We start from the raw sequence: 12,804 nt of genomic DNA, 5'->3' as shown, positions 1-12,804 counted from the left end.
TGTCACAGTGACCTTCCAGGTTCCTGGTGTGGTACCCAGTGGATGGGTGAGGATGAATGGGTAACATTTTTGAATTTGTCACTTGGAAGATTACTCATCTTATAAATAGTAAGAATTTCGTATTCCCGTTTGGTTTCTCAAGGTTTGACCACCATGTCTAAGACAACTGAGTAAACCAGCAAACTTGTAGGCTAGGGTATGACTCGGTGTTTCCTTCTAGATCTTGGAAGCCCTGAAGGCATTGCCCTTGACCATCTTGGCCGCAACATCTTCTGGACAGACTCTCAGCAGGATCGAATAGAAGTTGCAAAGATGGATGGTACACAGCGTCGAGTGCTGTTCGACACGGGGTTGGTGAATCCCAGAGGCATTGTGACAGACTCCGTAAGAGGGTACGCTTGCCTGCACACATGCGTCAGTCTCTTCTTTGAGTCTCTGGCTTTCTTGGATGGTCTCAGAGGAGGTTCTAATGCCGGCATTACTCTCCTGAGATGTTTCATCCATGCAAGATGAAACCAAGTCTACAAGCTGATGAGCTGTGGGCACAGTTACCACAATGTGCACTTCATGCCATGGTCCAGTTTCACATTTTTGCCAAGAGACTTTGTAGGATGACAGCTCAGAAATCAAGTCATTTCTATATAGTGAATGTGAACTAATACTCAAATTGCATGAATGCTGTGAGGCTGTTGGGGTGGCCTAACCATGCCCCGGCACTCCTTGTTGGAGCAGATGCAGCTTGAGCATCCTGGAGTCCCCTTCCTGCGGGACTTTTCAGCCCATTGCGGCTTTCTCCCTTTCCACCGTACGGCAAGCCCTCGGTCTTACACCCCAGGCCGAAGACGCTCCTAGACATTTTGATGCTTTCCCTTGGAGACAACATCGCTTGTGCTGTGGCCACTCAGCCCCCTCACATGCGGCAGACATCTCCATCACTACCTTGCTGGTATCTACATCTTGTTTTAGTCAAACCATGTTGCTCCACTGTGGCCTCCTGCGTAGATTTATTACTCAGGGAATTACTGTTTGTTTACGTCAGGTCCAAAGTTGATGTGCGTGCATGTGTGTTTGGTAACAAACCTTGTGTATCATTCTTCAGGCAGTGTCCTACCTTTTACACCTTGAGCAGGGTCTCTCACTGGCCTGTCTGTCCCCCAGTAGGGCAAGCTGGCTAGCCAGAGAGACCCAGTGACCCACCTGCCTCCTTCTCCCCAGCCCTGGGATCACAAGCCTCAGTCACCACACTCAGCTTTTTTTTTTTTTTTTCCATAGTACTGGGGATTGAATACTGGTCCTCACTTTACCCATTGAACTGCCCTCCCCTCCCCGCCCCAGGACCTCCAAGTTTTCTTACTAGCTTTCCCAAGATACTATAAAGGAGGTAGAATTTGTTCATAACAGATAACCCCATTTGAACAAAGAGCCAAGGTAACCCTAGAATCTCTTTTGGCATCTCAGGGTCTCACTTAGCTGTGTTGTTTTCCTGTCTGCTGAACTCTTCCTCCCTGGTTCTCTGAAAGTGTTTTCAGGCTATTGCTTCCTCTTTCTCCCCTGTTGCCTCTTCAGGAACCTTTATTGGACAGATTGGAACAGAGAGAATCCCAAAATTGAGACTTCTTACATGGACGGCACCAACCGGAGGCTTCTCGCACAGGACAACCTGGGCCTGCCCAATGGCCTGACCTTTGATGCATTCTCCTCTCAGCTCTGCTGGGTGGATGCAGGTAACAGGAAGCTTGAGATCACATGCATATAGTTCTTCATTTTCTTATTGCTCTTGCTCTAGAGATGGCAAATCTCATCCACAGCCTGTTTCTCTACAGAGAATAAGATCAGAATAATTTTTATACTGTTAAATGTTACCATTTTAAGTGTTGTTATAAATACCTGGTATCGTCTTTGTTTTGCCTTTTGGCCTACGGAACCTGAAACAATTGCTATATGGCTCTATAAAAAAATGGCCAACTCCTATTTTGGTGGGAGGTTACTGAGGGCTGAATTTAGGCCCCTGCCTATGCTGTATCTCCAGCGATAACAGAGCATCCTGCACAGAGTCCCTGAGGGGCTCCTGCTTCAGTTGTGCAGGGTGTCCCTCAGGCTTGAGATGAAATGTGAGAATGATGCTTATCCGGGAGGCCCATCCTTCATCTCTCCCTGCGAAAGCCTGTGGTTGAGTGCCTTCTCTGCCCTACAACTAATTAGGACCAAGAGTGAGGTGTGAACACTTACATGCTTGTATAAGCCTGTGACAGCCATCCTGCAGGTGTTAGTGGTGGGCCAGTCACAGCTGCTGATCTGTTGCTCTCCTTTAGAGCCCCAGCTCTGGGAAGAAAGGGTCTGAAGAGGCTTAGAGGGGAGGGACTTGAGCAAAAGCCAGAAGATAACGGGGCTCCTCCAGAGACAAAGGGCTGGGAAGGCCGGGGCAGGCTGTGGCTTCTCTGCCTTGGCTCACCTCTCCTTAGTAGGGCCAGGTGTGGGTGCCGGAACTCAGGTGGGTGTAGGTTGATGAAAGGGAAAAGGCAGGAGGCAGAAACGGAATGTCAGCACTGAGGAGCCGGCCCTCTGTGTTGCCCAGGACATGTCGTTTGCAACGCTGAACTCCCCTTCCCTTGTCTTTCAGACTCTTGTTTTCTGACACAAAGGGCCCATTTCTTGCATGAACAATGACCAACTTGTGTTTGCTGCACACAGGCACCCATAGAGCAGAATGCCTGAACCCGGCTCAGCCCGGCAGACGCAAGGTTCTCGAAGGGCTCCAGTATCCTTTCGCCGTGACGAGCTATGGGAAGAATTTGTACTACACAGACTGGAAGACGTATGTAGGCTGCTGCCGTGCGGGCTGGGCAGAACTGTGTCCTTCCCATTGTCTATGGAGGCCTTTGCCTCTGGCCTCTTGTCCTAACCTTTGACCTCCAGTGATGCCTGCTTTTTCCCCCCTCCTGGCTGTCAGGAGACATAGAAGAAGGTAGAGGAAGAGGGCTGGCAGATCTCAGAGAGGAGCAGAGGCACCGTTAATAATACCTGAACCTGGGACTTCCTGAGCATGTCTGTTCTTTCCCCAGGAGCTGCCTGCGGGCACATGGCTGGTGGGCTCCATGATTATGTCACACCTCTACATCAGTGTAGTTTTAAAAACTGCAGTATTCCCGCAGCTGCTTCTGGACCAGACCTTCCTACAAAGGAGACATGGCCAGGAGAGCCTATATGTCACCTAGAATTTAGAGCAGAGGGGAGAGCTAGGTTATTTGGGCCTTTACTGTAAAAAGGCAATGAACTACAGGCTTGGCCCAGCCCAAGGGGAGGAATACACAGAGACAAGACACCATGTCTTTTTCTCTTCCAAGCCACAGAGAGGCTGTGAGCCACTGAAAACAGTGCAAGCCATCGTGCTCATGCAGATGCATGCTCACTCTCCGTGCTTTGGTGCTCTGCAGGAATTCAGTGATCGCCATGGACCTTGCTATATCCAAAGAGATGGATACCTTCCACCCCCACAAGCAGACCCGGCTCTACGGCATCACCATCGCCCTGTCCCAGTGCCCCCAAGGTAACTCATCCTTGCTGCTGAATGTGGGGTCAACACTCAGAGTCCCTAAGCATATCGTGGTGGCCTAAATACAGCCCTAGGCTCCTTCCTGTAGAAAGCTCAACTTGAGTATCCTGGATATCCCTTCTTGATGGATATTTCAGTCCATCATTGCTTTCTCCAGTATCTGGGGGGTGTCCTGAGGCTCCAAGCCTACATGCTGCTGCTAGTGGCCACAGTGGATGAGATGTGGTCACTTTCACCAAGAGTCTTCGTTACTCAATGGGGAGCCAGAGACATAAATGAGAAGCATGAAGTTATGGCATGGATGTGGTCAGGAAACATCCTGAGTCTTGGCCTGAGTCTTGAAGTGTACAGTCTTCAGGTACCAAAAAGGAACTCACTGTTGAACCACTGATATTTTTGAACATTCACCCATTTGGCCTAATGAAAATGAAAGTGACTTATAAGAAAAATGGTAGGGCTGGGAAGATGACTCGGCAGCTAAAGTGCATGCTTGCAGGCGTAAGGACCTGAGTTCAATCCCCAGAGCCCACATTAAAAACAAGCTGGACCGGTGACATGTTACTACAATAATGGGGAGGCGAAGGCAAGAGGGTCCTTGGGGCTCACAGCCAGTCAGCCTAGCCTACTGGAAAATTCCAGGCCGATGAGAGCATTCTGTCTCAAGGGAGACAATGCCATCTGAGGCTGTCCTCTGGCTTCCACATTCACACACACACACACACACACACACACACACACACACACACACACACCCGCCGACATACACATGGATATGCATGCATGTGTACACAAACACACAAGTTGCAAATATACAAAGCTTCCTGTGGCCTAGGTATCTTACATGTTTCAACTCACAGTTCTGAGTTCCTTTTGTTCATTAGTTCATGTAAGTTGTCTTGTGTGGTTGATGCTGTTATTTCCATATCATGCATGAGGAAATGCAAGCATCGAGCTCAGAATCATGCAGTTACAGCAGCAGAGCTGCAGGTGGGTCCTCCTGGCTTGGATCCAGAGTCTGTGTTGAACTGTGCCTCCTCTCAAAGGCTTCTTTCCTAAGCCATCTTCTTTCTTGCCTGCTCCCAGTCAGTAGGAGGCCATGGGTGTGTTAGATGGAAAATATCTGCTGCTTTGTTTCAGCTCCATGTTGGAGCTGTGTACCAGGCTTTCTCTTTTTGGGTCACCAACCAGCTCCCAAATCATGACACAGACTTATTATTAGCTTTGAGTGCTCGGCCTAGCTTAGGCACATTTCTGGTTGGCTCCTTTAACTTCAATGAACCTGTTTCTCTTTACCTACCTTTTGCCTCAGGGCTTTTGACTTTTCTTTCCTTCTGTATACCCTACTTTCACTGCCTCTTGCGTCTGTCTGGCTGGTGGCTGCCTGGCTTCTTGCCCTGGGTGTGTTCCTGTTCTCTCCTCCTTCTCCCTCTTATTCTTCTTCATTCTCTTCTCTCTCTCAAGCCTAGATTTCTCCTCCTGTTTATTTTCTCTGCCTGCAAGCCCTGCCTGTCCTTTCTCTGCCTAGCTATTGACTGTTTAGTTCTTTATTAGACCAATCAGGTGTCTTAGGCAGGCAAGGTGAAACAGCAACACATCTTTTCCTAATTAAACAAATGCAGCAAAAACAAATGTAACACGTTTTTACATCATTAACAAAGGCAGCAGAAACAAATGTACCACACCTTTACACAGTTAAAGTAATATTCTGGGGCATAAACAAATGTAACACAACTTTACATAGTTCAATATTCCACAGCAGAGTTGGAGAGTCCCCTCCTCCCCATAATCTGTGGAATAGATTCTCCACAGCCAGCCCTCTGTGCTGGTTCCTTTTCTCATTGCTGAGACAAAATACTGGACAGAAGCCACTTAAGGAAGAAAGAGTTTATTGTGGCTCACAGTTTAAGGGTAGAGTCAACATGGTGGCAGGAGTGTGAGGCAGCTGGTCACCTTGCACTTGCAGTCAGGAAGCAGAGAGAGATGTATGCTGGGGCTCAGCTTGCTTTCTCATTTTGTATTCATTCCAGGAACCCAGCCCACGGCATGGTGTTGCCCACATGTTAGGGTGGATTTTCCCATCTCAATAAACTTAATCTAGAAACTCCTAACAGACATACTCAGAGGTGTGCTTCTGTTGGGATTCTAAATTCCCCCAGGCTGAAAATCCACATTAACTGCAACACCTCCAAGTCAAGAATGCATGTTCTTACCTGTCTTATTTATGATAGATTTGTCTTAATATGATAGATTTATGATAAAGAAACAAGCAGCAGCTTATCTTGGCCCCTTGAACCTACAAGGAGGTTAACAGGGAGGCTGCTGTAGAGATCAAGTCAGAGAGGAGACTATGACGCTGACTTCCATCTTTTCCAGGCCACAACTACTGCTCAGTGAATAATGGTGGCTGTACCCACCTCTGCTTGCCCACTCCGGGGAGCAGGACCTGCCGATGTCCTGACAACACCTTGGGAGTTGACTGCATTGAGCACAAGTGATGACAAGAACGCCTTGATCCCTCTCCCAGTATTTCACAGCAACACCCTACTTGAAATGACTTGATCTGAAGAAACGACTGACTGAAAATTGTCCTGCAGTGGAGTGACCACTAGGCCCAGGTCTAGCCTAACCTGAGCCCCCACAACTGCCTCTCAATCTCCCCTAAAACAGTCACCCCGCGCTCAGTAATGGGAAGGTCTCTACCCCAACATGAGGGCAGGACCCCCACATACTCCCTGACCCCAGTCTTCAGAGAGATTATAGAGTTCTGGGTAAAAAGCCAGCATAGTGGTGCATGCCTGTAACCCTAACACTTGGGAGGTGGAGGCAGGAAGATCAGGAGTTCAAGGTTAATCTTGTCTATGTAGCAGGGTTCAAAGGCAGTCTGGATTACATGATGCCCTGTCTTCAAAAAAAATTTCAGGGTGAAAATTATGTGCCCATGCCAGAGCCATAGGACCTTTCCTAATCTTAGACTCCTCCATGGTAAGCGGTCTCCCGAAGACCTAATCAGGCTACTTGTCTGTAGCTTTACAAGCTCAGTCGTTACTCTGAGGTGCCTGAGAGCCTGTCAGGTTCTTAACATAGCACCTAGGCCCAGCTTAGGCAAGGTTATGAGTCAAACTTTTTCTCTTGGTACTCTAATCTCTGTCTTTATGCTCCCATCTAGCGACTGTCCTGTTCTGTACCACCTTCACCCTGTCGAAGACTCTAAATTTCGTGAGCATGATTTGTCATGTGATCAAAGGCCAACTTCTCCTAGGAATTCGTGGTATTTGGTGGATGGTAACAAGCAGCCCCTCCCAGATGGAAAAATCCTGGTATTTCAGCAGTAGCCATTGATAATCGAGTGAGCAAGTCAAAGAACTGTCCTGTAAGAGAAATTTCAAGACTCTAGTGTCGAGATGTTTGAGGATAGGGGATTATTATTTTGATGTGTCTTGAATTGTAGCAAATTCTTCCTCTTTGCCAAAGTACCTGTATTAGCATCTGGTCTGTGATGCCATGTGAGTCTTCAGCCCCACTCCTTGTACGGGTTTCCAAGTATTCTCATGGAGAGTCATTTGGGGCCCAGGCTGGGGTAGGGCTTGAATAAAGTAGTGGCCCATCATAGTCCCTTAATTTTAGAATTGTATCTTTGTTTCTCCCTCTCTCTATGGCTTTTTCTGGCTAGATCTCCATCTGAAGACCCAATCTGGGAAGATCTAACTGGGTGTTTCTACTAGTGGTTCAGACCCTTAATTGCTCATTGTGCTCATTGGTGAAGTTCAAGGGACTGATGCTGCCTTGCATGTTTCTGTCTGCTATTTGTTTCAAAAATAGCCCCTGACCATATGCAGAGCCACTGCTCTATTTTTCTATCTCCATCTATCGATCTCTCATCTATCTATCTATCTATCTATCTATCTCTTTTTTAACCACTTCCAAGACACTTAAAGCAATAGAAATTTTGGATTGAAAGTGAAGCATCAGAAGTTCAATTCAGCACAGTGTAGGGTAAGGGCGTAGACAAGCCTTAGTGGGACTGTGGATGGAGAAGAGGAATGGAAAACCCAAGAGGAAATGGTGGGGAGGGGTTTAAAGGCAGCTAAAACTAAAACCCTTAAATAACTTCAGAGAAAAATGGCACATTTTGCAAACGAATGTTTAACCTTGAAGACATAGAAGATCTTGTGTGATGCTTTTCTTGGGGAACGGAGGCCCTACCTCCTTTTCTTCTAGCTTTATCACTCTCAGCCTCCAATCCCATCTCCTCTTACCTCCATCTCAACCTGCTTACATTGGACCGGGAGCCTGAACTGGGAGGCAGTCTTTACTTAAATGATTGGAGTTTATATCACAAGATTTAGGGGCCGTGTGAATCTTCTGTGCAGCCTCATCGGGTAGCCTTAGTTGTTTTTAGTCATTTTTATGAAGCCCCCTCTCTCACGTTCCTCATGATATCCATCTTTTATAACTTTTATTCATTTTACTAGATTACTTCTAAAATGTTTTACATGGTAAATTCTTAAACTGTGGAAACCACTGAAGGTGCTTATTAATGGTTCTCCAGATGTATACAAGTATTGGATGACTCCTTGAGTTTACAGTTGTACAAATATTAGTGCAGAAAATTAAAAAAAAACTGTTAGAAATAAAATCTTATTTTGTCTTTTTTTTTTTTTTTTGTTCCATGGTGACAGGGTGTTGCTATGACTTGACCTCAGACTCTCAATCCTCCTACCTCAGATCTTGAGAACTGGGATCAAAGGCCTATGCTACCACAGTGTAATGTTGTAGCCAGTTCATGGTGGGAAAACAGACCATTTAATGGTTGGCAAAACCTAGGGGACCCAAGACTCTTACCTAATGAGCTTTTTATTAGTCACACAGTTCGGAGAAGACGACAGCTCATGAATGGCTTGAAAATTAATTATATCACAGACTCTAAATTACCCTTATGGACATTTTTTTCTCTTTTGTTTCGCTTTTATCTGTTTATCTCCTCCTCATTCTAACCCCTTTTACAAGAACCCATATACCAGACTAGCTTCTAATTCCCAGTGTACCTAAGAATGACTTTGAACTTCTGATCTTTCTGCCTCCATCTCCTAAGTGTTGTGAACACAAGCATGAGGCTAGCCTGTGCTATATAATAGGGCCCTGCCTCAATACATCACAACAGCAAAAAGATTGCTAATCAGATAAAATCTGGGCTAGAGTTGAGGATTATCCAGGTTTACCAGGAACAGCAGACAAGGAAGACAAAGAATCAAAAGAGATCGGGCTGGGGATGTAGGGAGGAGGTTGGGTGCCTGCTGCTGTTTATGGCCTTCATATAGAGTAGTCTGGGGTGGGGCCTGGCCTTATTCCTCAGGTGCTGTTCACCTTTTTCTTTTCAGGTTTTTGTTTGTTTGTTTGTTTGCTTATTTGTTTGTTTTGAGACAGGGTCTCTTAGAGACCCGGAACTCCTCACATGGGCTAGGCTGGCTGGCCACTGAGCCCCAAGGATCCCCAAGGATCTTCCAAGCACTAGGATTACAAGCCCCGTGCTACTATGTCAGACTTTTTTACATGGATTCTGGGGATCGAACTTGGGTCTTCTTGTTTTGTTTTGTGTTGAAGATGTAAGCTTACTACATCTTCATGTGTGAAGCCCTGGGTTTGATCCTTAGTTCAGGCGGTAGAGGCAGAAGGCTCAGAAGTTCAAGGCCACCCTTGCCTACATAGTGAGTTCAGGGTCAGCCTGGGCTACATGAGACCCTGGTGCTAGGGATCCAGCCTATGGTTTTGTGTAAGTTCCTTGGTAACCACTCTACCCCTGGCTGGGCAACCATTCTTTGAGCGGCTACTTGAACACACCCATCTGAACAGCACAGTTCTGAAGAGGAGGTTGGGAATCCTTCAGCACCACCCCTCATAGTATCTCTGTCCATTTTCTCTTTTACCAGGATGTGGAGCCCAAAGGCTACAAGCAGACTCAGAGGCCCTAGCAAGGGAGCAGGACTGGGTCCATGTGGTCCTTGTTACCATGGCACAGGAATCAAGCTATGGAAGGGCCAGAAAGCCCGAGTACTTTGAGAATGGCTTCCTGGATGCTTGGCTTTCAGGTGGGCACTGGTGAGCTTAGAGGGCCACGCAGCCTGCCTTCAACCTAGCTACTCAGCTTAAATCTAGCACGGTGGTTCCCAAACTATGGGCTGTGACCCCTTGCGGTCTCACATCAGATATTTACATTATTATTTATAACAGGGAAAATTACAGTTATGAAATTTTATGGTTGGGGGGTTATGACAACATGAGGAACTGAAATTTTATGGTTGGGGGGTCACCACAACCCGAGGAACTGTACTAAAATGTCGCAGCATTAGAAAGGTTGAGAACCACTGGTTCCAGCTGGCTTGCCAAGGCAGTTCCAAATAAGACCGCAAGAGGGCGGCAAGAGCCGCTGAATGAGTGAGGCATTGCCAGATGACCCGAACTGGTGTTATTCAACCTCCCAAAGGCCCAAAACATGGAGGTGGAGTTGTTTTGAACCTACCCCACACCTCATAGTGGGGGTTAAACTCCTGCATTAGTTTAAGAGGGACAAACTACATTCAAACCACAGCAGGTACATATTGGTCTGGGGCTTTCCCAAAGTGGCCCTCCCACCCCTGTGGGAAATCACCTTTAACAGTGAACAAGATTTGAATCGAGTTTTCTAGAAATAAAATGGCTTGGCCTGTATGAATACAGGAGACTTAGGGGAATGGCACTAGATACCTGTATTAGCATCTTATAAATAAATACCTGTATTAGCATCTTATAAATACGGTCTATCCTTCAAAGTAGTACAACTGGGTCAACAGTCAGAAAGAAAAACAGGTTATAGGTCTCAAGTGTCACTGAAGAGTGCACTCTGGTGTCGTTTATTTTCTTGTGGTACTAGATAGAGCCTGAACCTGAGACCTCATGCATACTAGACAGGCTTTCTACCACTGAGCTACGTTCCTAGTTCAGATCCTTGATGTTCTTAGTATTAGATAGGACCGTCAGCTGCTGGTGAGGTAGTGGGGAGGGGGTTGTATAAAGATTGTTCAGCTCTTAGAAACCACTAATGTTGCAGGGTGGTAGTGGTGCATGCCTTTAATCTCAGCACTCGGGAGGCAGAGGCAGATGGATCTTTGTGAGTTCGAGGCCAGCCTGGTCTACAGAGCAAGTTCCAGGACAGACCCTAAAGCTACACAGAGAAACCCTGTCTTAAACAAAACAAAACAAAACAAGAACCTCTAACGTTCTTCTGGTTGCTTTGGTTGAACAAAATGAAGAAGCTTTATCGTTTGCTGGGACCACCTTGTCCCTTCTCCCCGCCTGTTTCCTCTTTTGTGGTCAACATGATGGTAGCCTCCAGCTGTGGGACAGTCCAGATTTCCTTATCAAAATGCTGTCCAGGTCAAAAGAGCTGCACTGCACCCCTGGGGCAGGGCACCAACTGCAGCGGGGAGATAGGAAGACACTGGGGGGATGGTTGAGCCTATCCAAAGCCAGGATTGCTGGAGCACTTTGTGGTTTGTTTTTACAAATCTATATGAATCTTGTGTTCAACTTCATATAATTAAGTTAGTTTATTTGAAATAAGATCTCATGCAGCCCAGTCTAGCCTGGAACTCCCTATTTAGTTGAGGATGACCTTGAACTCTTGATCCTCCTGTTTCCACCTCCCAAGTGCTGAGATTATAGGTATGGACTAACAGACAAGCTTCATAATACATTAAATGTAAAATATCATTTCTATTTTTTAAGATTTAATTTTAATGGTGTATGTGTTTGTGTGTATCTGTGCACATGTACGTAGTATTCACAGAGGTCAGAAGAGGGTGTCAGATCCCCTGGAGCTGGAGTTATAGGAGGTTGTGAGCCAACATGGATACTGGGAACTCTCATCCTCTGGAAGAGCAGTAAGCTCTTTTAACCACCGAGCCATCTCTCCCACTCATAAAATTCTGTGGGAGGCCAGCTTCAGCCTTTTCCCACCTTCTGAAGGGTTCTTAGGTGGAGGAGAGAAGAACTAGGAAATGATAGATAGAGAGACCTAGCCGATGAGAAGAAAGACAGAAACACAGAATAGCTTCAAGAGAGCTGGGATCACTACCCAAAGGCCACTTCTGTTTATTCAAAAGGGCTTTTGCTAACATGTCAAGGGGCAAGATCAAAGCATACCACACAGACAAGTGCAGACCCTTCCAAACACCTGGTAACCACACTCGTGGTTAAATCACCCCCTTATGCAGTCCTGCTGGGTAAAGCAAGCTCAGATTCTCAGACCCTGAGTAAGTTCTCACTAGGAAACCTCTGTGGGTCTCCCCAAAATTCCATTTTACCTTAACATCTGCTAAGGGTTGAATTGTGGCCTTCCAAAAAGATAGGTGTGGTCCTAACCCCAGTACTTCAGAATGTGATATTTAGAAATAAAGTCTTTGCAGATATAGTCAGATGAAGATGAAATCGTAGGGTGAATCTTGACCCAATTAGTCTTTATTAAAAGGAGACAGTGGATTCAAAGAGAGTATACGCATAGAAGACTCCATGAGAGAGGTAGACAGATGGGGTGATGGAGATACAAGGCAAGGAAACCAAGAGATACCTGCAGCCTGGGACAGGTGTCCCCTCACAGCCTCCAGAGAAATTATTGCCCCCCCCCCAACATCTCAACCTCGAACTCTAAGCCAAAAACGGGAAAATACTTCTGTTGTTTAAATCACCCAGTTGTGGCTCTCTGTTACAGACCTTCAGCTGACTAATACACCAGCAAAAACACTGCCTCTTAAGGAGATACACCGACTTTACCCATTGTTGCCTACTGACACCCCCGCTGATGCCTGTCTCGAGAGAGCACAGCGGTGTGCATAGATGCTTGAGAGGTTGATGAGAAAATATTCGCGTGAATGCAGGTTATACATTCTCAAAGGATATTTGGTAGTCCAATCCCCAGAACTCACATAAAAAAGTCAGTGTGAGCAGGGTGGTGGTGGCGCATGCTTTTAATCCCAGCACTGGGGAGGCAGAGCCAGGCGGATCTTTGTGAGTTGAGGCCAGCCTGGTCTACAGAGTGAGATCCAGGACAGGCACCAAAGCTACACAGAGAAATCCTGTCTTGAAAAACAAACAAAAAGCCAGAGGCAGAAATAGGTTGACCAGCCAACCTAGCCTGCTTGGCCAATTCAAGGCCAATGAGTAACCTTGCCTCAAAGAACCTAGGAAGGACACCTGAGTCTGATCTCTCTCTCTCTCTC

General features: G+C 46.5%; 1 protein-coding gene across 1 annotated transcript in view; it reads left to right on the top strand.

Annotated features, from left to right (window-relative positions):
• Nid1 (nidogen 1) overlaps window positions 1–8,189 on the top strand; it is an 82,932-nt gene extending 74,743 nt beyond the window's left edge. The window contains exons 16-20 of the mRNA XM_052728319.1: window positions 221–392; window positions 1,567–1,724; window positions 2,692–2,815; window positions 3,435–3,547; window positions 5,927–8,189. Coding sequence (XP_052584279.1) covers window positions 221–392; window positions 1,567–1,724; window positions 2,692–2,815; window positions 3,435–3,547; window positions 5,927–6,048 — 689 coding nt within the window. The 3' untranslated portion in view covers window positions 6,049–8,189. The remainder of the gene's footprint in view (window positions 1–220; window positions 393–1,566; window positions 1,725–2,691; window positions 2,816–3,434; window positions 3,548–5,926) is intronic.
• The last annotated feature ends 4,615 nt before the right edge of the window (window positions 8,190–12,804 follow it).

The sequence above is a fragment of the Peromyscus californicus genome, unplaced genomic scaffold (genome assembly GCF_007827085.1).
Source record: "Peromyscus californicus insignis strain IS unplaced genomic scaffold, ASM782708v3 Scaffold_8__1_contigs__length_139910024, whole genome shotgun sequence".
Lineage (NCBI taxonomy): Eukaryota > Metazoa > Chordata > Mammalia > Rodentia > Cricetidae > Peromyscus > Peromyscus californicus.
Note: the sequence above shows the minus strand (reverse complement) of the source record. Positions and strands in the feature narration are given on the sequence as shown.